The sequence below is a fragment of the Helianthus annuus genome, chromosome 13 (assembly GCF_002127325.2).
Source record: "Helianthus annuus cultivar XRQ/B chromosome 13, HanXRQr2.0-SUNRISE, whole genome shotgun sequence".
NCBI lineage: Eukaryota > Viridiplantae > Streptophyta > Magnoliopsida > Asterales > Asteraceae > Helianthus > Helianthus annuus.
In genome coordinates this window covers 114,292,415-114,318,206 of record NC_035445.2, presented here as the reverse complement: position 1 = coordinate 114,318,206, position 25,792 = coordinate 114,292,415, and the positions used below count along the sequence as shown (strand labels likewise).

The 25,792-nt window shown below is 36.3% G+C and overlaps 1 protein-coding gene across 1 annotated transcript; it reads right to left on the bottom strand.

The window, feature by feature from the left end:
• Positions 1-15,142: 15,142 nt before the first annotated feature.
• On the bottom strand, positions 15,143-16,946 carry LOC110903143 (GPI-anchored protein LLG1). The gene is made up of 3 exons (XM_022149297.2): positions 16,802-16,946; positions 16,667-16,720; positions 15,143-15,645 (listed from the first exon to the last, which is right to left on the bottom strand). Exons 1-3 carry the CDS (start codon positions 16,869-16,871, stop codon positions 15,269-15,271), a joined length of 501 nt encoding a protein of 166 aa, XP_022004989.1. The 5' UTR covers positions 16,872-16,946; the 3' UTR covers positions 15,143-15,268.
• Positions 16,947-25,792: the final 8,846 nt, after the last annotated feature.

Sequence of the window (25,792 nt, the reverse complement as noted above, 5' to 3'; positions counted from 1 at the left end):
GTGAATGGTATTTATGCATCATGTCTGTTTGATACTGGAGCCGATAATTGCTTTGTGTCGTTCGAATTTGAAAAGCTCCTTAGTCGTAAGCGCTCATATCTTCCCACGTCATTCGAAGTTGAGGTCGCTACTGGAAGAACCATCGCCGTAAATTCTGTTCTTCGTGATTGTACCCTCGAACTCAACAATCACATCTTCCCAATCGACCTTATTCCAATGCAACTCGGAAGTTTTGACATCATAGTAGGCATGGACTTTCTTCGTGAAAACCATGCTGAAGCTGTGTGCTTCGACAAGATGATTCGATTCTCGCTCGCGAATGGTGATTTACTATGTGTCTATGGCGAAACTGCTTCGAAAGGTCTCAAGCTCATGTCATGTGTCCAAGCTAGCAAGTATCTCTGCAAGGAATACAGAGCTTTCTTGCCCAACATTGTAGTAGCGGAGAAGGAAAAGAAAAGGAAGGCCGAAGTGAAAGATGTTCCAGTGTCTGTGAATTTCCTCAGGTGTTCCCTGATGACCTTAAGTCATGGGTTGGCATAGAGTTTAGGAAAAGGATTCCTTATCATAAGGTAGCTAAACAAGTAGACAAACAACTGTACGATGATTTATGGGAGTATATTAAGGTATTATATTTTTATCTACAAATTTTAAATATTATATATGTTACTTTTTATGTTTTACTTATTTTTTTGAATACACAGGAATCATGGAAGATACCTAACAATGATGCAAAAGATACAGTCGTGAAACTTGGAAAGGTCTCAATGAGAAACTTTCGACATACACTTGCAACCAAATATGCTCAAAAAGATATATCTCCTTTTGAAACGTTCAAATTTCTAGACAAAAGTCATTGGGATTCTTTTGTTGTAAAAGTAAAATCTGAACGTTTTAAGGTATTCTTTAATTTATTATTAATATTATTATATGTTGTAAATAAGATTATTATATGTTGTAATTAGTATTAACGGTTTTTTTTTTTATATTTTCTGAAGAAAATAAGTCGAAAAGCAAAGAAGAGTGCAGAAAAAAACACTGACCATGCCCATGTAGGACGAATGGGATTCGTTGGATTGGAGGATGTTTGGGAAGATAGATGGAAGCAACTAGTAGAAAGCTACCCACACCTAGAGGTATTCGGAGATGAACGTATACAAAAATATACTGTTAGTAGATCGTACTATAATCATCTCACAAAGTTGTATGAACTTCCACAACACCTATTATTAGATGGTGAATTCAAAGGAACACTTCACAAATTTGTAAGTATTTATATACATTTATATATATATATATATATATATATATATATATATATATATATATATATATATTAATCATTTTTACCGCAATTTGTTTTTGTAACAGCATTGTAAAGAGAGAGAGATGAAAGAAGATGGTACATACTATGACATTGGAAAAGACGTAGTGACTAAAGTGGTTGGTAATGGTCATCATCACGGGGGACGTACTCTGTTAGTTGCAAGTGTGCTTGGTGTTACAAAAACCTTGCATTCCAGAAAGAGAAAAAAGAAGTCTAAGGGGGTTGATAGAGTAATAGAAGAGACAGACACGGTGCAAAGGGACCAATCTCGTTTAGTTGCAACGACTCAGGCTCTACCGGAAATTGAGGTACCACATTTCCTCTATATTAATTGATGAGTAAACCGCCATTTTCGTCCCTGTGGTTTGTTAAAAGTTGTCACTTCAGTTCAATTTTCAACGTCTGATTACTATTCTTTTTAATACGGCTGCACACTAGTAGAAAAACACCTTTCTTGACGCTCCTTGAGCGTCATAAAAGGGCACCTTTCTTGGACGGTTTAAAAGTGACCCCATGTTAGAAATCTGGGTGTACGGCTGCGTTTACAGCGCGTTCGCTGCCATTAAATGGCTGTGTTTACGGCCGTATAACGACTGTGTACGGGCTGTAAAAGCACCGGTTTAACGGCTGCAAACACAACGGTTATCCGCTGCGTTTACGGCCCGTTTGCAGCCTTTAAACGACTGCGTTTACGGCCGTATAACGGCTGCGAACGGTCCGTAAACGAAGCAGTTTAGCGGCTGCAAACGCAAAAGTTAACCAATGCGTTTACGGCCTGTTAGCAGCCGTTAAATGGCTGCGTTTAAGGCCGTATAACAGCTGCGAACAAGCCGTAAGCGCAGCGGTTTAATGGCCAGTTCGCAGCTGTTATACGGCCGTAAACACAGTCGTTTAACGGCAGCGAACGGGCCATAAACACAGTCGTTTAACGGCAGCGAACGGATGGATTTGGATTAGAAAAGACGTATCTGAATTTTTTGGATTTGGATAGTATTCTTACAAAGCTTTTGCTATTTCAGATATCTAAAAATAATTCTAAAAAAGTTTTTAAATAATAAATATTATTAGAATTTTCGGATATTATGTATATTTTGAATGAATTTTTTAGAAAGTTTCGGATATTTTAGATAATTTCAGATATTAGAAATAGCGATACACTAGAAAAAGATAGGTGTATTTTATAGTATTTCCTAACAGTATTTACGTGTTTGCAGTCAATCACTACTTGTGAGCTTATATGGCCATTCGACGATTCCTTCCCCAACATGATTTTAGGACATGGGCAAGCTTATCCGTCTTCTGATAGGATCTTAGATAACAACCCGATGCATGTTGATTACATAAAGATCTATGTAGATAGTGTAGTGGAAAAATATAAAGGTTATCCAATCCCGCCACACACAATGAAGCCTGAGGAAGTAACTGATATGGGTAGTACACAAGGAAATTTTATTCAATGGCCTAGAAAAGCCATAAAGGTATATTTTTTACGAAAATGTAGCCGTATATTACTTTATTTATTGTTATATTAACAATATTTGTTTTATGATACAGCTTTTAAACACTGATTCTCGTCAAGAATCAGATGCTTATCATCAGCAACCACCACCCGACTATTCTGAGTGTTATATGCCAGCTCCGGTAATTGTTTTTTATAACTTATAATTTACATATAGTTGAAATAAAATATATTTTCTTTGCTAATGTAGCCTGACGAAGGACACATGGAATTTCAAGAAGAAGTAAACACTGGAGTGAATTTTATGGATTTGGTAATCACTTTATTCTATCTCTCTCTCTGTATATATATAGTTATAAGAAATGGTCTGATAATGTCATTTGTTAATGTAGCTAAATATCGAGATTCCAATACAACCGAGTCATACCAAGGATGTTGCTCATCCTAAAGTTATTGAGACTGCTCCTACTCTGCCTGTTCGTAGTGAGCATGTTCCTATACCGCCTGTCTCCACTGAGCCTGTTCCTACACCACCTGTCTCCACTGAGCCTGTTCTTGCACCGCTTGTCTCTACTGAGCCTGTTCTTGCACCGCGTAGCTCTACTGAGCCTGTTCGTACAACACCTGTTTCCAAACCGAAGAAAAAAATACAAACATCGCTAAACTTTTGAGAAAGGTAAAGAAAAGGCGGCCTGAAAACATATATAGATTAGTAGAAGAATTGGCGCTTAAAGCTAACGAAAGCGCAACGGTTGCGGTTACTTCGCCAAACGGAATGTACAGGGAACCTGAAGTTGAGCACGTTGAAATAAAGGAATTAATAAATCTATCTCTTGACAAATGGGCGGAGCTCGGAACTTTGAATTGGTATATTATGTAAGTACATTGATTTTTTGTTCAGTTATTTTATAGAAACATTTTATGAAAATATAAGTGAGTGATACTAATTTATAATATTTATTTCTTTGCTTTTAGGTATTTATATGCTTTGGGAGAGATAAACAACTTGAATAAAACTGTGTATTTTAATCCTCATTATATTGCATTAAATATAATTGAAGCAAATGAAAACCTTGCCATAAATCATATTAAATCTGTCATGAAGTATCATAAGAAAATGCAATATTTTATGGCACCATATTTAGCCGGGTATTAGTTTTATTTTTTGCTACTTTTCTTGATTTTATTTATTTCATTTAGTTAAAAACTAACATATTAGTTTTTGTAAAAAACTTCATAATGAAGGGGTCATTATTCATTAATTATGATTCATCGCAACCCCGTAGATAAAAACTACTATGGACATATTATCGATTCAAGCAATGAGGAAAAAGATGCATCATGTTACAAGATCACTGAGTTACTTGAAAAAGCTACGAAAACGAAAATAACATGGAAAATGGAAAATGTAAGTTTTTATTCATTTTCTTTAAGTTTTGTTTATTTATATATTTTAACTAGTTACTTGTTAATTCAATATATTTAGTGTCATCAACAAAGCGGAACCTGGGAATGTGGGTATTATGTGATGTACGCTATGTATGATTTTTTGATGACTTGCAAAGAACATCTTGTAAGTATATTTGTATATTTATATCTTTGTATGTTGAACTATAATGCATATTGAATTGTAATCTAACTTTTATTTATTTATTTGTTCAAGATGATGTACAATTCTAGGCCCTTTACTCGGTGTGAAATTGACAAATTTGTAGAAAACATATTAAAGACATTTGTGCAATTACATGGTAAGCCTTCGTCTTCTTTTCATGTTATTTTGTATGAATGTGTAATCTAGAGCATAGATATGGTATGCTTGTGACCTTGGCTGGTGATAGTGCCACTTATATAATGGTTCATGATATTCTTACACATTAACCGCGAATATTGCATGCTACTCATAATTTGGAAAAGTATTCATCTGCTGTTATGTTTTCACTTACAGAAGCTAATGAATTATCAACATGATAGTTAGTTTATATATTTATATTATATTATGCAGTAAAGAAGAGAGAAAATTCTACCTTACGATTCACCGGGATTGTTAAGGAAACAATTTGCTAATGGCTTCTAAGAATCAGGTCAGTTTTAACTTTGATTTGATATTGTTAGCATGTAGTCTTTTGCTTAGAGATTTTGGTGGTTTCTAGTTATTATGAAGTAAAGTAGCTGTAAATTCGTAAATTGGCTAAATTTGATTGTCAGGGTTATGGTTTCTAGTTATTATGTGAATCTCATGATGCCTTGAGTATCTAAATACATTTGCAGGGCCAGCTCAACTATTTTGGTGGCCTAAAGCGAAATAAAAATTCGGGGCTCTTGCAACTTTTCTAAAGAAAGAATATTATAAATCAATACTTTTAAGATTTTATAACCCATTTAGATCTAGATCGCTGCCGCTGCCAGTCAACAAATTATTTAATAAACCAAGATTAGTAAGGTTTTTGTTAGATGTAACCTAAGATGGTGAATTTCACAATTAATGAAATTAGAGGTGAAGTGTGTGCTGCTATGATTTCAACCACGGAAAAAAAAATAAGTAAAAAGACAAACAGTAGCTTACCTAAAAAAACAATCAGGGAGTATATAGGAATTATGTGGGCTTGTAATAAACAAAGAATAAAAACAAAAAAGCACTTTAGATAGTCTCGAACCTGATCAATTTAGAACTTCTAAGGGAGTTGACCGCTGAACCAACACCCAATTTTGATATTAGAGGCATCATTTGCGTATATATAAAATATATAGCATTAACTGTTTCTTAAATTGGAGGCCCATTTAAAACATTTAAAACGGAGGCCTAAAGCCCGTGCTTTAGTTTAATGGCCCCTGGGCCGGCTCTGTACATTTGGAATCCTATAGACCAGATAGTCGTGAATTTTGGTCTACTTCGAAACGCGTTTCGTCCAATATGTTAGTTTAGCGATTCGAGTTTAAGGTTTTATTTAGTTAATTGTATGACATAGTTAATACTCACAATAATAAGAGTATTTATAAACTGATTTGGTGTTGATAAAACTGGAATTAACTTGAAACCATGTATTAGCTTGGATCTATTGATGTTGACGTGTACTTTCTCCAGTTACATAATACTACATTCAGGTTATAAGTTTAAAGTTTTAATGTGTCATTATTTTTGCAGGGATTGAATTCACAGCAATATGGATGGATGTGTGCTAGAGGGTTCAAGTCAACTTAGTTTGGATTTCTAGTAGATGTTATTTAGCCGAAACTTGTATTAATGGATTATGTTAAGACAAATTAGAACAATTGTGTGATGTTTTGAAGAACCAGATTTCCTTTATATTTATGTATCTGTTTTCGTTTAAACGGCTTAGTAATGCTTTTAAATTATTAATGGAATTATATAATTAGTTACTGTATGATTAGAAGTAATTGAATCATGAAAAACATTTTTTGTAAAACATTTTTAAAAGGGTATATTTCTTTTTTAAAACAGTCATAAATGAACACTTTTTAAAACAATCAGTGTTGTTTTGATTTTTTAAAACACTCATAAAGTCATAAAAAAAAACCTTTTAAAACGGTTGATTTGTATTTTTAAAACACTATGAACCTTTTTAAAACGGTTGATTTGTATTTCTAAAACACTCATGAACCTTTTAAAATGCTTGATTTGTATTTTTAAAACACTCAAGAGTACCTTTTAAAACGGTGGTGTTGTTTTTAAAACACTCAAAATCTAAAAACACCTCTTTTAGAACGGTAGCATTGTTTATTTAAACCACTCATAATCTCCATGTAAACGTGAATCTCCACTCTAATGCAACCCTTTTAAAATGGTTGCGTATTAATTAAAACGGTGCATTACCTTTTAAAACATATGAATTTAAAACGGTTGTCCAACCGTTTTAAAATGTCTAGATCACCGTTTTAAAAAGGGTTATTTTTGTACTAGTGTATTTCGAACTCTATATGCTATTATCAAACTTGTATGCTCACCTTTACATTATGTGTATTGACTTTATTTTAACGTATGTGACAGGCAATTAGGAGGCTTATCTGCTAGGAAGGCGAAGCTAGAATAAGTGTCTAGAGCATAGTTGTCTGTGGATCTTGTGGCTAGGCTCTTTAGACACAGAATAACAATTCGTTATATTTATATTTAAATATGAGTTGTCGGAACAGAATATTTGACTAGATTTTATCTATAATAATTTGTTTACTATTTGAGGTACGGTATGGGACGTATTATATAAATTGGATAGTAATGATAATTGTTATGAAAATTTCTGGACAATTTGTTTCGCTCAGTGTCATGCCCCGATGTTTCCGCCATCGGTTGGGGTGTGACAGCCAGTTAGGCTGATACCAGGTAAAACTCAATCTCTCAATCATAAAAATACAATACGTTTACAATATATAGAGATTGAAACAACCTATACTAGGAAACCGAATAATACAAATTTAAATACAATTAATACACATAATCGTAAAAATGATTTCATAAATCATTAGCATGATTTACATTATACTTTTACCCATGTTGCTGATTGGAACTTTAGTTGTAGTTCTTATGAGATCTTGACTAATATTAGCTGTAAGATCCTACTGCCTTGTTCCTTGGAAATTCGGGTTCTTTGATAGGCCGAATCCCCATGCTACTAGTATCTTTTCTCGCGCCTTCGATTATCATATCAAGTTTGGTCTCTAAGTTAGTCATATCAATCCTCCCATTATTTTAATGTCAAAATATTTGAAAATAATAAGGAATTGTATTGTTCAACTGAAGTTTAGACTTAATTAATGCGTATTAAACTCGTTTACTATTCACAATGATTTTTTTTAACAGCTAACTCCTTTCCACATGTAAACCCACCCTTTCGGAGCTATGTCCAAAGGCAAACTACTCGACCACCGCTAGAAAGCGTAGCACACCCCTGATGAGCAGAAACCCCGTAGAATAGGTAAAACTACACCCCCCCCCCCCCCCGACTCGAACCTGAGTAAAACCCCTGGCCAAGCCTTCACCAAGATGGGAACAACCACTGCGCTGCAATGGAAGACCCCTATTTACAATGATTTGGAAGTAGAAGTAGATTACATATTTAATTTAAAAGCTATGTATTTTATACTTTTTGACGAATAACTATAACTTTTAAAAATAAATTCAAATACTTATTCTCATGGGACGCTTCTGTTTAAGAAATTCTTACAAATTCAAGCATAGCAACCATAGGATAATCATTAAGAACAAGTCTACATAGTTTATAATTAAGAAGGTCCAAGCTTAGCAGTTCATTAAGAAAGCTGATCATATAATCTTATACTCTGAAGATAAAACAATCATATTACAACTTTACAACACCATTCACTTATGAAACATGTTACCATAGTACTTATGATTAACAACTCAACATATTCCTTAATTTACTTAACAAAATCCAAATTGTGCCAACATTAAGAGGAACGACAATGGAGCAAAACCCAACAAAAAATCCAAGAAGGACGCTAATAATCAATCCAAAATCCACTCCATGTGATGTATCACCTTCTTGTTGATCATTGTTATGCACTACTTCTCCACAAAGCTTAGTCAATGGAACTCCACAAAGTTTGTTGCCAATGAAGCTTGATTCGTTGAAGCTCTGAAGTTGAGTGCTTGATGGAACTCTTCCTGTCAAGTTGTTGAAAGACACATTGAAACTACTCAAGAAACTCAAGCCTGAGAAGCTCATAGGAAGCTCTCCGGAAAGATGGTTCAGAGATGCATCGAATGATTCAAGTAATTTCAAGTCTCCTATATTCTTTGGTATAACTCCTGTTAACTGATTTCTTGATATATTCAACGATTGTAATGCCTGTAGGGCCATTAGCTCAACTGGAATGCTCCCAGAAAGTTTGTTACTCGAAAGGTCCAAAACCATCACTAGTCCAAGAATGGTGTTATATGTATACTCTTGTCCCTTCACCACCAGTGAAGCACTACCAGCAATGTCAATGTATTCAAATTCTAAGAATAGTAATTGACCAAATTCGGGAGTTTTGTTCTTAGATAGGACACTAAAGTTGTTGAAGCATCTAGGAATATTTCCTGATAGATTATTACGAGCGAAGTCCAAGATTTGAAGAGCTGCGAGATAACAGATCTCATGAGTTATGTTTCCATCAAAATTGTTTGATCGAAGGTTTAGAATTCTCAAATTTGATAGTTCTGTCCCAATCCATGCTGGAATGCTTCCAACAAGTCTATTTGTAGCCAACTGAAGGATCTGTAAACTTGTCAAGTTCTTTAGAGAAGCAGGTAATCTTCCAGACAACTTGTTCTTGCACATATTCAATGATTGTAGAAAAGTTAAAGATCCCAAAGTTGTTGGAATTACACCAGACAGATTGTTGTTCTCCAAGTTCAAGAATGACAAATTCGGCCACTTCACCCAACACTCAGGAATGACTCCAGACAAATGATTATTTGCTAGAATAAGAGCTTCTGCTCTTTTCCGACAAAAAATGATGTAATGACCCTGTAAAGGAATTATTTGATAGATCGAGCATATCTAGCAACGAATTGTTGAAAAGTTTGGGTAATTCCCCCTTAAACAAATTAGAACTCAAATCAACTACAGATAGTGTTACTGGGATTTCAAATAACCTTCCTTGAATTTGATTTTGAGACATATCTAGAAATTCTAGATTGGGGAATGTCCTCCAAAATGATTCAGGCATGGTCGATGATATATTTGTATTTCTCATCTCCAAAAGTGATAAATTTCTTTGCATTAGCAGCCACAATGGAAATTGAGGCCCCAAATCCCAAGAACTTATGTACAAGGTTTCTAGTTGGAAAGAGGGAACCCAGTTTGCTTGGCGTGGTCTAAGCGCTAAGGTGTTTCCTCTTCCGTTTAGGTATTTCAATTCTGTTAGTTTGGAAAAATGGGAATCTGTCACGACACCCGTTAATAAATTGTGAGAGAAATCTAAAGTATTCAACTTAGAAAGTTGACCCATGCTTTCAGGAAGGACATCGGTCAATTGGCTATTTGAAAGATATAACTCCTCCAACGATAATAGTCCTCCAATCGAGTATGGAATTGGACCAGAAATAAGATTCTCATTAAGATCCAGTGATCTCAAAAATGATAGTCTTCCTATTGACTCTGGAATCGGTCCAGCAATATGATTGTATCCTAGTTGGAGGTGCACCAAGTTTATAAGATGTCCAAGTTCATTGGGTAGAAAACCAGATAGTCCTGAGAACTCGAGAGATAATGATTCAAGGCTAGGTGATTTGCAATCCAAGAAGGCTTGTTAAACTAATATTTTGAAAATTGTTACGACGCATATTGATATGTCTCAAATTGCAAAGGTTGCCCAGTGATTTAGGTATTGTGCTTGTGAGTTGATTATCATGTAGGTCAAGACTACGAAGAGAGGTCAAGTTGTGAAGGGAATCAAGAGTTGCACTCTTAACACCACAAGAACCCATATCTAACGAAATCAGATTACCACCTGTGCTAGACAACTCTTTTAGAACTAATGAAGAACTCATGAATTCATTCCCCGAGATGTGAAGAAACTTCAGAGAAGTAAAGTTTTGGAAGATGCTGATGCTACTAGGAATAGGACCATGTAAGCCACACATACTTAAATCTAACGAAACAAGATTAGTTACACGGAAAATCCACTGTGGTATGAAACTCGTATTAAACTCGTTTCTAGAAAGATCAAGCAATGAAAGGACTGTGAGATTAACACTACCAATATAGGAATGTATGTCAGGCAGTTGACAATTAGAAAAATGTAGCTGGGCCAATGAAGGGAGAGTGTTAATCACCTGAAACCAATCGGTTGCTTTTGCGAGGTCTACACCACTCATATCCAGGTGATGCAGCGAATGCAGACTTGATAACCACTGCATATTCATGATGCTAGTACGTTCATATTCACCAGTCTCATCATCATAAAAACTGCCAAGACAAAGGATGCCTAATTTTGTCAGATTCCCCAGTTGAGGAGGAATTGTTCTACCAAATTTAGAACGTGAGAGGTTAAGATATCTCAAGTTTCCAAGAGATCCAATAAACCTAGGAATTTGGATTCCCCTAAAATCATTGCAACTCAAGTCTAGATGCTCGAGTTGCTTTAGATACAAGATGGATGGACTTATAACCCCTCTTAACCTCCGCTTAACGGTTTCGTCGTACTCTTTGATTGTGTTGTAATCATCAAAAAGGCATTTACCAGGTAGATGAATCTTGTGAACATTACCCGTAATGTTATCACAAAGGATCCCAATCCACTTGCAACAATCGCTCGTTTCACCAGCCCAAGAAGCAAGTCGATTTGCTTCATCAACGAGGCCGCGCTTGAACTGGAGAAGTGCTTGTCTCTCATCATCCAGGCATAACCTAGCATCATAGATAAGGCCACTACAACAAGTAAGCAAAAGGTGAGGTAGCAGGAAGAGATATAAGACAATTTTAAAGCAGCACTCATGTTGATTGGTAATGAGGATAATAATTAATGGCCTGAGATTTTAAAGCCAGTAATTAGCAGGCCTGCACCAGAGTTGATTATCAATTATTAGCAAGTCAAACTCTATTATGGATCCATATGGTGTAACCGCTTTCCTTTTTCAATAATCATATTAATAATAATGACAAATGAAAGAAGTTGTGAAACTTCAATAATCATATTAATAATGACAAATGAAAGAAGTTGTGAAACATTTTTTCTGTATTCGCTGTCATTGTCTTGACAAGGTCTGTGAATTAAGAATTATTATCAGCGAGTTTACACGTTAGCGAGTTGAATACTACAACAACAACTTCCACACTTTGTTTGTCATGAATTCTTGTTTTGACCGTCAATGTAATGTCAGTTTGTGACATGATTAGTGTTAAAGTGTTTAGCTTTAACCTACCATGTTATAGCATTTGGCCTTCTTGTGAGTCATGAGTGCTTAGTCAACCTAATTTTCTTGTTGGCAGATACATTAGTATTGCAAATAATCTAAAACAACAACCAACATGTAACTATTGCAAGAATAAGTACTTTTGATTTAAAGATTCTGAACCTTGATTTCTTGAGGTTAAGGATATCATGTTTGATTACTTAAATCAAAGATTGAGATTGTATTGATAGATTGTTGTGATTAGGGGTACACAAGTGATGGCTTTGTTGTTTGTAGGTTTTGTTCCCAGAATCTATCCAACAAAATATCTTTGCCATATTCATCGTATTGTGTTTGCGAATTAGTAACAATAATATGAACTAATGATCTGATCAAGTATTCACAGTGAACACATAATCAACGTTGAATGTCAAACGTTTAACCCTGTCTATGAGTAATGAAACGTCACAACGTTTCATGCAACGGTTGGGACCAACCAATTGTCGTAAGTCGCCGTTGGTTACCCACATTCCTAGGACTTCGTTTGATGCATAACCATTGCAGGTTGTGTTAACTAGGCACATGGGCTTTGGTTGTAAGATATAGTGATGCAGTTTCCCGTGCAATCAAATGGCTCAAGAACGATTAGTAATCAATGACGTACGATAAAAAGAACCACAAAGGTTCAAGAACATTGTTCTTTTTACTAATAATCAACCAAAAACTAACTAAAACAATAACCCTAACCATCCTATTTATAAGATATGAATCATAATTCAAAAGGAAACAAAATAAGATAAAATATTAAATTCAAATAAAGAGATAAGTAAAGAGATCGGGTCTATCCGCATCATTCTCACCGTCTTAAAAAAAAAAAACCTCGTCCTCGAGTTTTGTCTTCAAACCAAAGCCATCTGGATCAAAAGGAACATCAACCCGATTCCGATTTATTATCATGACTCGCCTAAACATCTTAACTTCATGGATCATCTCGCCAAGCTTGAAACTCGTACCACCTGGGTCGAATTGAGCATCGAACACTATCTCGTTCACTATTGGCAACCAATGGGCATTAGATGATGAGACTTCTTTTTCTACACCAATGTTGGCCACCGAATTATTGTTCCTAATGGACTTAAACGACGGCTCAACAATTTTATTCTTATGTGATCCATTTTTATTTGTCGCATGATTGCAAAGTTCATCCTCATGCAGACCACTAGAATTTCCACCAATATTAATATGCCCAGGTGTTGAGTTATCATGCATGGAAGTCATGCATACATCATCAGGGGATATATGACCCTTATCTCTAGAAAACCATATCTTTTCCTCTTTTCCATTATCACCATCCGAACTTGAAGGCCAAAATAATGGAGATTCCAAATTCGTCTCACCATCCGTAGCCACCAAGTTAGGTGACGCATCACTACCGGCAAAAGTGTTTTCACCAACAACAAAATCATCAAAAATTGCTGCTGAAACCTTCACATACTCATGATCATTAATTTTTTTCACGGCCTTGTCATCTCGACTAGTAATCCCGCTAAGAATCATTTGCACCAACGAACATTCTTCTTCATCGAATTCGATCCTGTCTTCATCAAATCGGGGTTCCTCTTCTGACAAATTCTCTTGATAGATTGGTTCGTAGAACCGGGGTGGGTAACGGCCGAACGGATTCTCCTCCTCCTCGTTCACATCGTCCCGGACGATAGGTCCCGATTCGGTTTCCATAACGCGCCTCTCCCGTTGTAACTCAAGATCTCGAACTCGTTGACGTAGCCGTCTGATCTCTTCAAGATCTCGGACTCGTTGGCGGAGCCGTCTGATCTCTTCAAGATCTCGGACTCGTTGGCGGAGCCGTCTGATCTCTTCAAGATCTCGGACTCGTTGACGGGGCCGTTTGATCTCTTCAAGATCTCGGATTCGTTGTCGGAACCTTTCGATCTTTAAAATCCCATGGGTCGAGATAGACTCCATCGCTGCCTCAGTCGGCGACTTTGCGAGAAGGAGGCCGATCTTCTCCACGAGCACGTGAATAGAAAACACTCATGCCGTTGCCTCTGTCGGCGACTCTACGAGCAACCAAGTATTCACCTTCACGTCGAGCCATTTGAGAACCAAAGCTTTGATACAACTGATGCAGTTTCCCGTGCAATCAAATGACTCAAGAACGATTAGTAATCAATGACGATAAAAAGAACCACAAAGGTTCAAAAACATTGTTAATAATCAACCAAAAACTAACTAAAACAATAACCCTAAACATCCTATTTATAAGATATGAATCATAATTCAAAAGGAAACAAAATAAGATAAAATATTAAATTCAAATAAAGAGATAAATAAAGAGTTCGGGCATATCCGCATCATATAGGTTTTTATTTATTTAATAACATAGAAAATAGAAAAAATGGAAAATATTCCAAAGATGTTTGTTGTTTGATTGATGATTTGTATTAGTGCTTAGTTTTATTATTTACTTGGACTTCATTTTGCTAGAAGCATTCTTCACATACTGATCAACTTCCATATTATCCATGAGAATGCAGAATAAATAAAAGTATTCATGGTAACAATTAGTACATGAGAGTTGTATCTTTTGTAGGCTAATGACTAAAGGTGTTTTAATGAAAAAATTGTTAATGTCTTGTACATCTTCTCTTTTATCTTCAATGTCTTCATTTTCATCATTTGCCAATTGCCATTATTTTTACTAGATATTTTAATAAATGCAAAACATATTTCTGTACCCAACTTTTTCTTCAGATGCTTCTGCATTGTTTATGTAAAAGGTTTTTTTTTTTTTTTCTAATTTTTTTTTGAGAAAATAGTAACATTCAAATCAAATAAAATAGGATCAAAACTAGTTTAATCATATAATTGGTTTGATAAAAATTTAGTTATGCTAAGACACTTTTAGTTTTAAATATTTAAGACAAGCCTTTTTAGTTAGGTGTGTGATAAGCAAGGTTGTCCATGGCCGGGTTACATATCGGGTCGGTATATGACCAAACCGAGATCGACAATGTAGACAATATTATGAGCCCGGCCAGAGAACAATATTGCCTATACCACATTTGGCTCGGTCATATACCGGTCAATCGTGAAAATAACAAAAAGTCGTTTTCACATTGTGAAAAGATCTAAACATTTAGTTCCCTTTTTAAGAAATAACCCCAATTTATTTTTTACATCTTTAACTCTTCTTTATCGGTCACTACTTATTGGACAATCTCTACATGTGTTAATGCTTTCCGACACGCTACAGTTTGGTTGCTCCGCTTGGTTGTTACCTTGTGTATAGCCATTGAGACGAACACTTGTTGGATTGTCAGCGTCTTTGCACCATTGCCTGAATGGATTCTCAGCGAGATGCTTTCTGTTTTCACTTCCCAAGTGTAGAGATTAGTAGCCGAAACGACAAATGAAGTATTCACATACGAATAAAGCATGTGAATCCATATGATATATATGGTCCATTCGGTCAAAACCCGTATTAACCAAAAACAATTGATACTCGTTAAAACAACCCGTTTCGACTAGTTAAAATTTAACTACTTATTATTCGAATTTACTTATTATTAAAACAATTGATACCCGTTAAATCATCAAACTCTTTCCTTCAAATCCACCAGAACAACAAGACCTGAAAACATGTAGTTACAACTAGTTGCAAGTACCCGTTACGGATAATCCGACCAACACCAGAATCATCTGCCACCCCACCCGTGGCCGGTCCAGGTGGCACCGAGTCACAAACAAGCCCAACATCATCGTCGTGACACAAGCTCGAAAACACACCAGGTGGATAATTCCCATAGTGGTTGATGTAGCTAAACATTATCGTTGAACAATCGTTTGACAGATCGTTCAATTCACGTGAATAAGGACAAGCAAACTCTTTGAAAGCTGGGCAACAGAGATCAGCAGGGTAGCGTGGTCCTCTGCAACGGCTAGTGATGATTGTGTAATTCATAAACTCGAAGTTTACAGGGCATGCTGCAGATTTATATAAACCAATATGAAAAAGAGCTTTTACAAATAAGCTAGTGAAATGGGGCTTGGTTCTAAAAATGTGCGCATCAGAAGCATAGTTGCCAATAGCGATCGCTATAGTGCGCTACGTATAGGTATAGTGTCGCTATAAGGGTTGTAACGATGGATAGCGAGAGTAGCGCCACTTTATGTATTTTTTTAATATAAATAGCAATTAAATATAGCTATAATATGGCTGGATTTTAGGTTTTTGTTAAATACATATGTAAAATAGTATATATACCAGGGTATTTTGATTTAATATACATATAAAATTAAATAAAAAATTCTAGCGTATCGCTGTTTATAAAATAGCCACCGTTACTTATCGTTGTGCGTTGTATAGCATATAGGTACCTTATCGCTATTTGCCATTAACAACTATGATCAGCGCATAATGTGTGATGTGTTGATGAGATTGCGTCAACTGCTGTGATGCGATGCGATTCCATGATGCGCGTCAGGCAGTTGACCAATATTTAATCAAATAAAACGGTTGATTGCAATGGATCTGGTTGAACAAATCTGACCATTGGTTGAATATATTTGATGATGGATTGAGCAATGTGGTTGAGTATATGTGTGCAATTGTGCATGAAGAGATTATACCATCTATTGAACAAATCTAATCTAGATGATGAAAATATCTTATATTTTGGTATTTATTTAAAGTTAAAAATGTAAAATATTATCTATAAAGTTATAATATTTATATTCTTTTTTCTGTTTTTTAAAGCGAACGTCTCTTTGTAAATTTTTTAATAGTGAAAGCGCCTCCCTATGCATAGACCTTTAAAATCGGGGTGACACCTGAAAATTGGGGATTTTTTTGACTCCTATAAAGTCAGTGGTTTCTTACCAATGGTCAAATCAAAACATAATTTTCAGAATTGTAGAAACAGGGGATGTATGAACTAAAATCGAGAAATTTATAAAAAAAAAAAAAAAAAAAAAAAGAAGAGAGAGAGAGAGAGAGAGATGTTACGTTTCTTAAGCTGAAGAAGGGTTCGTCCGATTGAAGGTGGAGAGGAGGTATCATCTGGTTACAACACAATGATATGAGCTACATACATACAGGAATATTTAAAAACAAAAACCCTAAATAAGTTTTATAAGAAACCTGATTGGGGAATTGGAGACGAGTGAAGGCAGCCTACAAGCACCAGAAACCACAACATTGCCATCCTCATAGCAACCAAAATGGGGGACGACAACTTCACACTGAAATCCTGCTAAAAAAAGTTCTGGAAAATGTAAAAGTGACTACTTATAATAGAGGGTAAATTAATTTTTGGAGTTAATTGCCAAAATTGTCCTGAGGTTTGGATATGTTTGTCAATTTTGTGACTTTTTTGTACCATTTTGCCCCCCACATTTGGTATTTTTTATCATTTTCATTCAAATGGCTTAGTTAAAAACACCGTTTAATGAGGGGTATGTTTGAAATTTTACATTTATAAGAAGGGGTATTTTGGCCTTTTGACTTTATCATTTTATATATTATAAAAAATGTGTATCTGATTATTTATTTTCATTTTTATATTATATTTAAACCAAAAAAAAATCTGATCATCATGCTTTGTATAAGTGCTCATCATCTCAGACGGTACTTCTCCACCCAACTTATCTCTGACAACTACCACTGTCATCAACCACCACCCCCGCCACTACCTGCCACAACCTCCATCATCGTCATCAGCCACCACCCCTATCATCTCCACCAACCACTTGGCATCACCGGATTCCTCTCTACAACTGCCCAAAGTCGTTGATGAAGCCGATGATGACAAATCTGGCGCGTGCATTCAACTCTCAAAACTCCGACGACTCTGCAGGGGTGATCATATTGTCCGGGTTGGGTCACTTGTTCTATTCGGCTGTGGATCTGACTTCTAGTAAAGATGTGTTCAAGGGAGACGTTAAGGAGGTAGAAACGGACCCAATTGCTCAGATGGAGCGGTGTTACGTTTGCTTCAATTTCATTCATCATGTTGCTTTTGTTTTAGAAACCTTGGAATTCATTTTAATTGAGTCGAGTAGGGCTCAATACGTTTTGGATTTGTTCAAGAATCGAGTCAAATCAAGGAGATATCAACAGTTTTTTTACGGGAAATTGAAGAAAAATTGAATTGTTGTTATTTTGTTGAACGAATTTTGATAGAATTGGGTGGGGTTTCAGATCCGACAATGGTGGTTATGGTCTTATGGATGGTGTGGTAGGGTTTCAAATTTGGCAATGGTGGTAATGGCTGGTGGGGTGGTGATGGTGGTGGAGTTGCAGGTGCAGGTGGGGTGACTAGGGATGAAGAAGAATGTTTTTTTTTATTAAAATAGAATTATGAAGCCAAAATACCAAAATACCCCTACTTATAAATGTAAAATTTCAAACGTACCCCTCATTAAACGGTGTTTTTTAGCTAAGTTAGTCATTTGGATGAAAATGGCAAAAACTGCCAAATGTGAGGGGCAAAATGGTACAAAAAGATCATTTGGACGAAAATGGCAAATGTGCCCAAACCTCAGGGACGGTTTTGGCAATTAACTCTTAATTTTTGAGTCTTCTTATGTTATATAGTGATTTTAACCTTTAGGGTGAACGGCGGGGAAGACATCGTGACCCCTTTTACCGCATGACAACACCGCTACCGACCCTCCCCACCCCAATGATTGAATTGTGAATCAATGAGTGTTTACCGATAGAGCATGTCACCATTGGTGCATTTTTTGACCGTTGATAAGTGAGTGTTTACCGATTGAGCATGTCACCGTTGGTGCATTTTTTCGACCGTTGATGCATTTGACCGTTGAAATACTAACGGTTGTATGTCGTTTTAATTAAAACAACAAATAAATACTCTATAAATAATACATTTTCCATCTCATTTTTCACTCAATTCACATACTCTCACTAAACCTCAAAATTCTCATACATTATGGATAGACAAAACAAGGGTGATGACAAGAAAAAAGTTTCGGGTTCCGGTTCAAAGTCGAGAGGGCACGGCTCGCAAAGTAGACAAGGCGGATCGACTGGTTCAAATGTACCATTTCAATCACAACTCAGTTATTCCCCACACTCTCAACCTCCATATTTTTACGCCCAAACTACACAACCGGGTTTTTACAACACCCAACCCCAACCCAATTATCCACCACAATTTTTTTCACTGCCACAAGGTCCCACGATGGTGTACGCGAAGGTTCGCGACCGTCGTCATACTTGTGAATATTTGTGAAGTTTCCGGTTATGGTGTATGTATATATTTTTCATAAGTATTGTATTTAGTCTTTTAGTATGTATTCCCAACACTAATACGTACACATAATATGCACACATTATACACCAAATCAAGTGTTTAAAGTATATAATTTTTACCAAAAACTATATTAACATACACCTATTATTTCTACCCATTTATTTAGTAAAAATATATATACGCGAGTTTATAAAATACTTAGATGTTTAGGCTTAAACCTTTTCATCAAAACTTCCTTAATGACATTTAAGGTCACTAATCGTGTTTAACTCGGTTAATCACCCCGTTAATCTATATTTAATAGCGATTAGATTTTTAGAAAATTTTGTCATAGTTTCCCCTAAACTATGGCGTTTTCCCACGTTTTCAAAACGCGTTTTAACCAATTTTCAATTTCCAGACATCATCGACTTACTAATCTCATCAAAGTACACTTTTCAAGTGGCTAATTCTACAACTTTTCTTCATTATCTTATGAGCTTTCATACATTAATTTTCTACAAACAATTTCTAGACTTTTATGTGTTAAAAGTTAAGACTTTTTAAGTGTACTTTTTATAACCATTTGTTTTACTTGTTTTATTTAAAAATCACACTTGTTAGTTCATAAACATCAAGTTTAGACCATAAAGTCCTTAATTTTTCAAGTATTAAAACTTATATATATAAAGCTCATGAACATAATGGTGATGATCTTTCTTGATTTAAACCTCTAGTTGTTTAAATCATATTTTTAGGCCTAATATAACAAGATCATCACTAATGTAGATTACTACAATAAACATACAACATGATCATCATAAACCATAAGTTAAACAACCTACTTTACCAAAATCAACATGATCATACAACTTATTCAACACTAATACACATAATACTTCATATTTAGTAAGTTGTTAAGTTGTGTTTAGGGTTTTAAGTTAGATTTTTCTTGATTTTCAAGATGATCAATAAGTACTTTCATAATCTATACTTATAACAAGCTTAGAAAATGGTAAATGAGAGCTTACAACTTCGCACAAGATTAGAATGAAGATTAGGAAGAGATTAAGCTTCAAACAAAGCTCTAATGATGCTCCATGCCTTAATGATGCTCATAAGAAGGCTTGATTAGGGGGGAATATGGTGATTTTGAATTGAAAATGGTGGGATTAAGAGGGGTGTGTGAGCCGAGAATGAAGAGGCAAGGAAGAATGAGTTTTTGGTGATTTTTGTGAATGATAGATATGATGGAAGAATGTGATGATATGGTTATAAGGTCTAAAAAAAATCTTGTAAACCATACTTGTTTAAGATGTAGGTGATTGGAGTGGGCCCATGTTGACCGAACTAGGGGGGGTCATAGGTTTTTTTAAGGTTATAAAACGTAAGTTGTAAAGTTTATAAAATATTTAGGGGTTTAAAGGTTTAAGGAAGTTTTTCCACCGTTAGTGTTCCGGGAATATTTTTGACGCCAAAATGTGGCTTACTAGTTCACTAGAATGTTAGTTTAGGTGTTAGAGTGGTAAAAATACCACTTACTAGTTCGTCGGCGCGAAAATGGTGAAGTTGTGATCGTTGCGACGTAGTACCGGAAACTTATGTTTCGGATATCAGCTTATTTATGTTGTATTATATTAGTTACAACTCCTACGGACCCTAAAATGTTGGATTCTAGTATCGCGGACATTTTATTTTGGTTAGAATTTAGCGCGGAACGAACAAAGTGTAGTTATGTGCATTTACCGGAAAGTTAAGGTGTTTTGGTGTTTAGTGTCCCTAATTAGGGATTTTTATTTGTATTTCATCTATAGATTGCGTTCATGCCCTTTGTCGCTCGTTCAGACAGTTTTCGAAACTTGCTGGCATGAATAGTGTGTTTAGGTGAATAGTGTTTTCAGCATTTTGCCAACATATTAGGACATAGTTTGTAGTTTTCTCACGACGTGGTGATTGTATAAATATGGTTTAACATATTTACCCATGTCCTATGATTGCTAGACTTTTCACGACCTAATCATGCAATAATTAAATCGTAATGAGCGAAATTAGATGTTTAATCAAGCGTTTAAGTTGTACGGAATTGCCATTATTTTTGCCTGTTGTCACACCCATATGGTGCCCCAACCTCCCTAACTTAGTTATTTAGTAATTTCATTATTGCATTTTGTCTACATGACAGTGACATAGCAGCGCGTTTAGGTAACCACTTAACCAATTACACACCCTTCAAACAACAACAATAACAACAATCGTACCCAGTAAGTCCCACAAATAGCAAAACTACTGATGAGGTATGGGGAGGGTGGGATGTAGACAAACCTGACCTCTATCCATATGGATACAGAGGCTGTTTCCAAAAAGACCTCCGGCTCTGTCACACCCCGTTTTTCCACGTATTTCACCGGTGGGCCTGGTGGGGGATTACCGTGACGTAGTTGGCAACAATATAGTCAAACCACAATATTTAAATGCACAGCGGAAACATAAAGATAGATTATATTTCAACCATCGATTGTAATATCCAAGTATCACGAATAGTCGAAATAAATCCACAGGGGATCAAAATAAAATATAAATATTGTTCAACAGATATGGCACCCCAAGCTTGCGAGACTCTAACGATGCTTAAGGAGTGGCCAGCCTATTTCGTACAGAACCTGCATTTAATCTTTTGGGGAAAATACGTCAGTTTACACTGGTAAATACATTCAACCGACACTTTTGTAAAAATGTTTAAAAAATTGATTTGAATGCACAAGGCACAAACTCTTTATAACTTGGGATAATTTATCAATTAAATCTTGTAAAAGAATTACATGTTCACTATGCGTTCGGTCGCCCGGGTCGTGCCGGGTTTAAGGTTAATAGACACGCCACAAAGCATAAAGCCGTGGCGGGAAAACCAACGGTTATACCTTTATAATTATAGACACCTTGTCGGGTGTACGCATACACCCGCGTGTCGAGGTCGTGGCCATTTCGTAAAATGATGCCAAGGATATCCGGGACATGTTCATTAAGCTCCCAAAGGCGTAACGCCAACAAGACCAATTTTTAAACGGGTCACATTGATAATACCCAACTACTAATGAGTTGGGGTCAATTGCCCGACCAAGCGGTATTTTAAATACCGTAACCCAAGCCCGTATAACAGAAAATAAGCTAAAAGTATTTACCTGAGCAAGTAATAACCTCAATCAAATAAATGCAAGTATCTTTTACTGGTCTCCTACTCTGGAACGAAGGTTTAAACAACCTATTAGAATCCTAACGGGTCTTTAATCTAGCCTTAGCTTAGACCGGTTAGTTTCAAAGGATAATTACGGTTTAATCGCGTTTGAAAGGCGAAAACCGGGAATGGAATGTGGTTTGGACCCAACAAGTTTGAAGACTTGTTTTATATGGGTATAATGACCATACTCTGAATTTTGAAGTGAAAACGATAAGGTTTGACCCGTTTCGGCTAGTTTGTGTAAACTAGTTACATAAACCTAACCGTGCGCGCAAAAGGCGTAACGGGTAACCGTAGGAGTCCTACACAGGTTTCCTAAGTTAATATGCTCTAAAGAGGTTGTGGTATCAGTAGGATACCTTCCATAATGCCCGTAACGAGTTTAAATCCAATAAATGCCCCGTAGGGGTATTTTGGTCATTTTAAAGATTATAAAAGAGGTTTTCGAGTTCTACAGGAAATCTGAGTTTTCCGAATAGTTTATGAAGTCCAAAATACTTTATTTATTATTTAAAATCAGTAGCAACTGAAATCGGGTCAAAAGACCATGTAGAACAAGTTATGTCCGAAAAGGGTATATTCGGTATTTACCGAACCGATGCCATAACCGCAGGTTATGAGCAGGTTAAAAAATTATTAAAAACCTTTAAAAATCCCAAAATATTATTTTACATCAGTGTGTAAAAGGTTTGGTGTCGAAATTTGAGTTTAGATAGGCTTTATGCTAATTGCGCCGTTTAATTACTAAAGTTTCCGTAATTGCGCTATTTAGCATAACTCCTATTCTAGACCTCGGATTGACGTGAAATTTTAGGGACATGCTTAGAATTCAGTAACTAAGGCTATTGTCCTTTCACATATCCAAAATTCTCGTTTTAAAGTAAAAAGGGCGTTGTGGTCAACTTTTAGGCGTTTAACGGAAATGTGCAAAAGACTCGGACAAACAATGAACCGGTCACAGAGGATTATACCATCATGTAACCTGGTCCTAAGAGAGTCCTAAGGCATATCTAAAACATACCATAACGGGTCAGAACTGAAGTCAAAGCAAAAGTCAAAGTTTTGCGACTTTCGGTTCCGAACCGGGTCAAAATAGTAAATGGTCTGATCAAACAAGTTTAGACTAGTTAATATACTTATTATCATGTTATATGAGTGTTAAAACAGGTTACACACGATCTACATTACTGATTATGCATAAAATCGCAATTTAGCATTCTGTTGACTTTTTCTAAGTAAGTTTGACTCGACATTCGGACTAGTTAGAGTGGGAATCAGAGGGTGCCCTTTTAAGGGTTTAAAGCCCACATAATTACCAACATATAACTACCTTTGATTCGGCTAATCACTGGACCATTTGTGATTAACCGTTAAGTCAACCGTTAATTACGACGGTTTGACTTTTAAGTTATAACTAAGCAAGAACTCAACTAAGAAAGGTTAAGGGTGCTTACCAAAGTCCTATGCACGACTAGGGATGGCTTGGTTCTGCTTTGGAGCTCCAGAAGTCTTCACAAATGCAGATTGAAGGTGTGAAGACAATGTTGCACATGAAGGCCTTTATATAGTGTTCATAAGGCACTAGATTGTTGACAACCAAGTCTACCCCTGATCATCGATCATCAACAAGTGTCCCTAAGGGCCCTAAAGCATGTAGGGGGCGCCCATGCTGCAGCATTAATGGATCTAAGTCGGTTAGAGTGGAAAAGGCAAGCATGGAGCAAAAAAAAAAAAAAACGATCAGACATGCCCTCGCGTGACGCGAAGGACCCCCCTTGGGCCTCGCGTCGCGCGACCCCCTTCTGCACCAAATCTTAATTTTCTGATTTTTGCGATTTGATCCTTGGCTCTTCAAACTCTGATTGGCCATCATTTTCTTGCACATTGAGCCCTCAAAATTGACGTTTAGGGGCTTCAAGACCTATACCCATTTCGTTAAGTCCCCGGTTAGCTTTATTGTTACCCGAAAAGTCCTAACTTTCAACGTTGACGCTTTAATCCCTCGCATACGAATTTGATCACAACTTGTTCATACGATAACGAAACTTTATGAAATTTTTGTCAAGTATACTAGTGAGCATAATTAACCGTTACAAAGCTTTGGGTTTGTCAAAAGGTCACTCAGAGGTATAACTTAAACATGTTGACACATTTGGCCCCTGTAGTTTGTAATTTCTCACTTTCTTCCACATTTCGATCTGTATGATCCATGATTCACTCGTTTGAAGGTACGGGCATCATTTAGGGTTAATGTACGATATATTTATCCCTCGTTGACATTTTGAACGCTCGAGTTCACACTTTCAATGTTTGTCAACTTTGGTCCTTTAATTAGTATTCATTACCATGTGTAAACCTACGACACGTGTCAATACATCATTGGACGCAAAATTCCGAGGTGTTACAGGCTCGAAACCAAACATCAAGCAAACAAAGCGAACTACATATATATCAATAGGAATTCGCCAATCACAAAATAAGTGGTAATAGACTAACATAGTAGAATAGACACAACTATAGCCCCTAAAGCAACATACACACACACACATCAGGGGCGTAGGTTAGTAGGTGCTCGGGGGTGCACCCGCCCCCTCCGATGTTTCGGTTATAAATGTATAATTTCCGAGTTTTCGTCCGAAAATTTTAAAATTATATAGGATCGCCCCTCCAATTATTTTGCCTAAATATTTATACAATATATAAATCAAAGTAAAGTTTGTTACCACTTTAAATCTTAAAGGTCTTCGGGCTGAGTTGTAATTCTTCGTTCAGGTTTCCTTTATCTTGTACCATTATATATATATATATTCCTTTATCTTTTGTTTGTTAAACAATATTTTTTTTATATGTAAGAAAGGGTCCTTTGAACGAATGAAATTTTTTTAGTTTTATTTGGAACTATTATTATTTGACCCGACCAGAATTGAATAGCCAGCCCAACCCAAAACATAGTGATAGGAAAAAAAATTTGGGTCCCATGACTTTACGCCCCCTCGAAACTTTTGGTCAAGCTCCGCCACTGCACACATAGGATGATAAACACATGTAAAATCCACTTGAAAAGTAGGAAATATTAACCCCTAAACCAAAAAGCTCAGACACCTCATTACTCTCTCCTAAAAAACTTTAGCCTTAATCCTACGTCTCCACAAACTCTTATCCTGGACCATGTCCTCAGAAATGTGCAACTCTAGCAAATCTTGCCTAATCTGCTCATCCCAACTCAATTCGGGCCTTCCTCTACTCCAACTACCCTTTACACAAAGGGCGTCCACTACTCTAACTGGGGCCGTCACCGGCCTCCTCTTCATGTGTCCAAACCATCTCAATCTCCCCTCCTGAATCTTACTCGATATACTAGCCACCCCAAGCCTTTCCCTAAAAACCTCATTTCTTATACGTTGTAGCATTGTGTGCCCACACATCCACCGTAACATCCTCATTTCTACCACCTCCATCTTGTGCGTTTGCGTCTTTTTAATACCCCAACAATCTGTTCCATATAACATAGCATGTCTAACTGCAACCCTATAAAAGTTTTCCTTTAGTTTAGTTGGGACCCTCCTGTCACACAATACTCGAGCGGTTGCTCTCCACCTACACCAGCCAGCTTGGATACGATGGGTAATGTCACTATCTA

Excerpts from the sequence above, each read along its gene's own strand:
- LOC110903143 (XM_022149297.2), bottom strand. The coding sequence starts at position 16,871 with ATGAGGATGGCAATGTTGTGGTTTCTGGTGCTTGTAGGCTGCCTTCAC. Across the intron at positions 16,721-16,801 it reads GTCTCCAATTCCCCAATCAG|ATGATACCTCCTCTCCACCT; the intron begins GTTTCTTATAAA and ends TGTTGTAACCAG. Across the intron at positions 15,646-16,666 it reads CCTTCTTCAGCTTAAGAAAC|CATGCCCTGTAAACTTCGAG; the intron begins GTAACATCTCTC and ends ATAAATCTGCAG.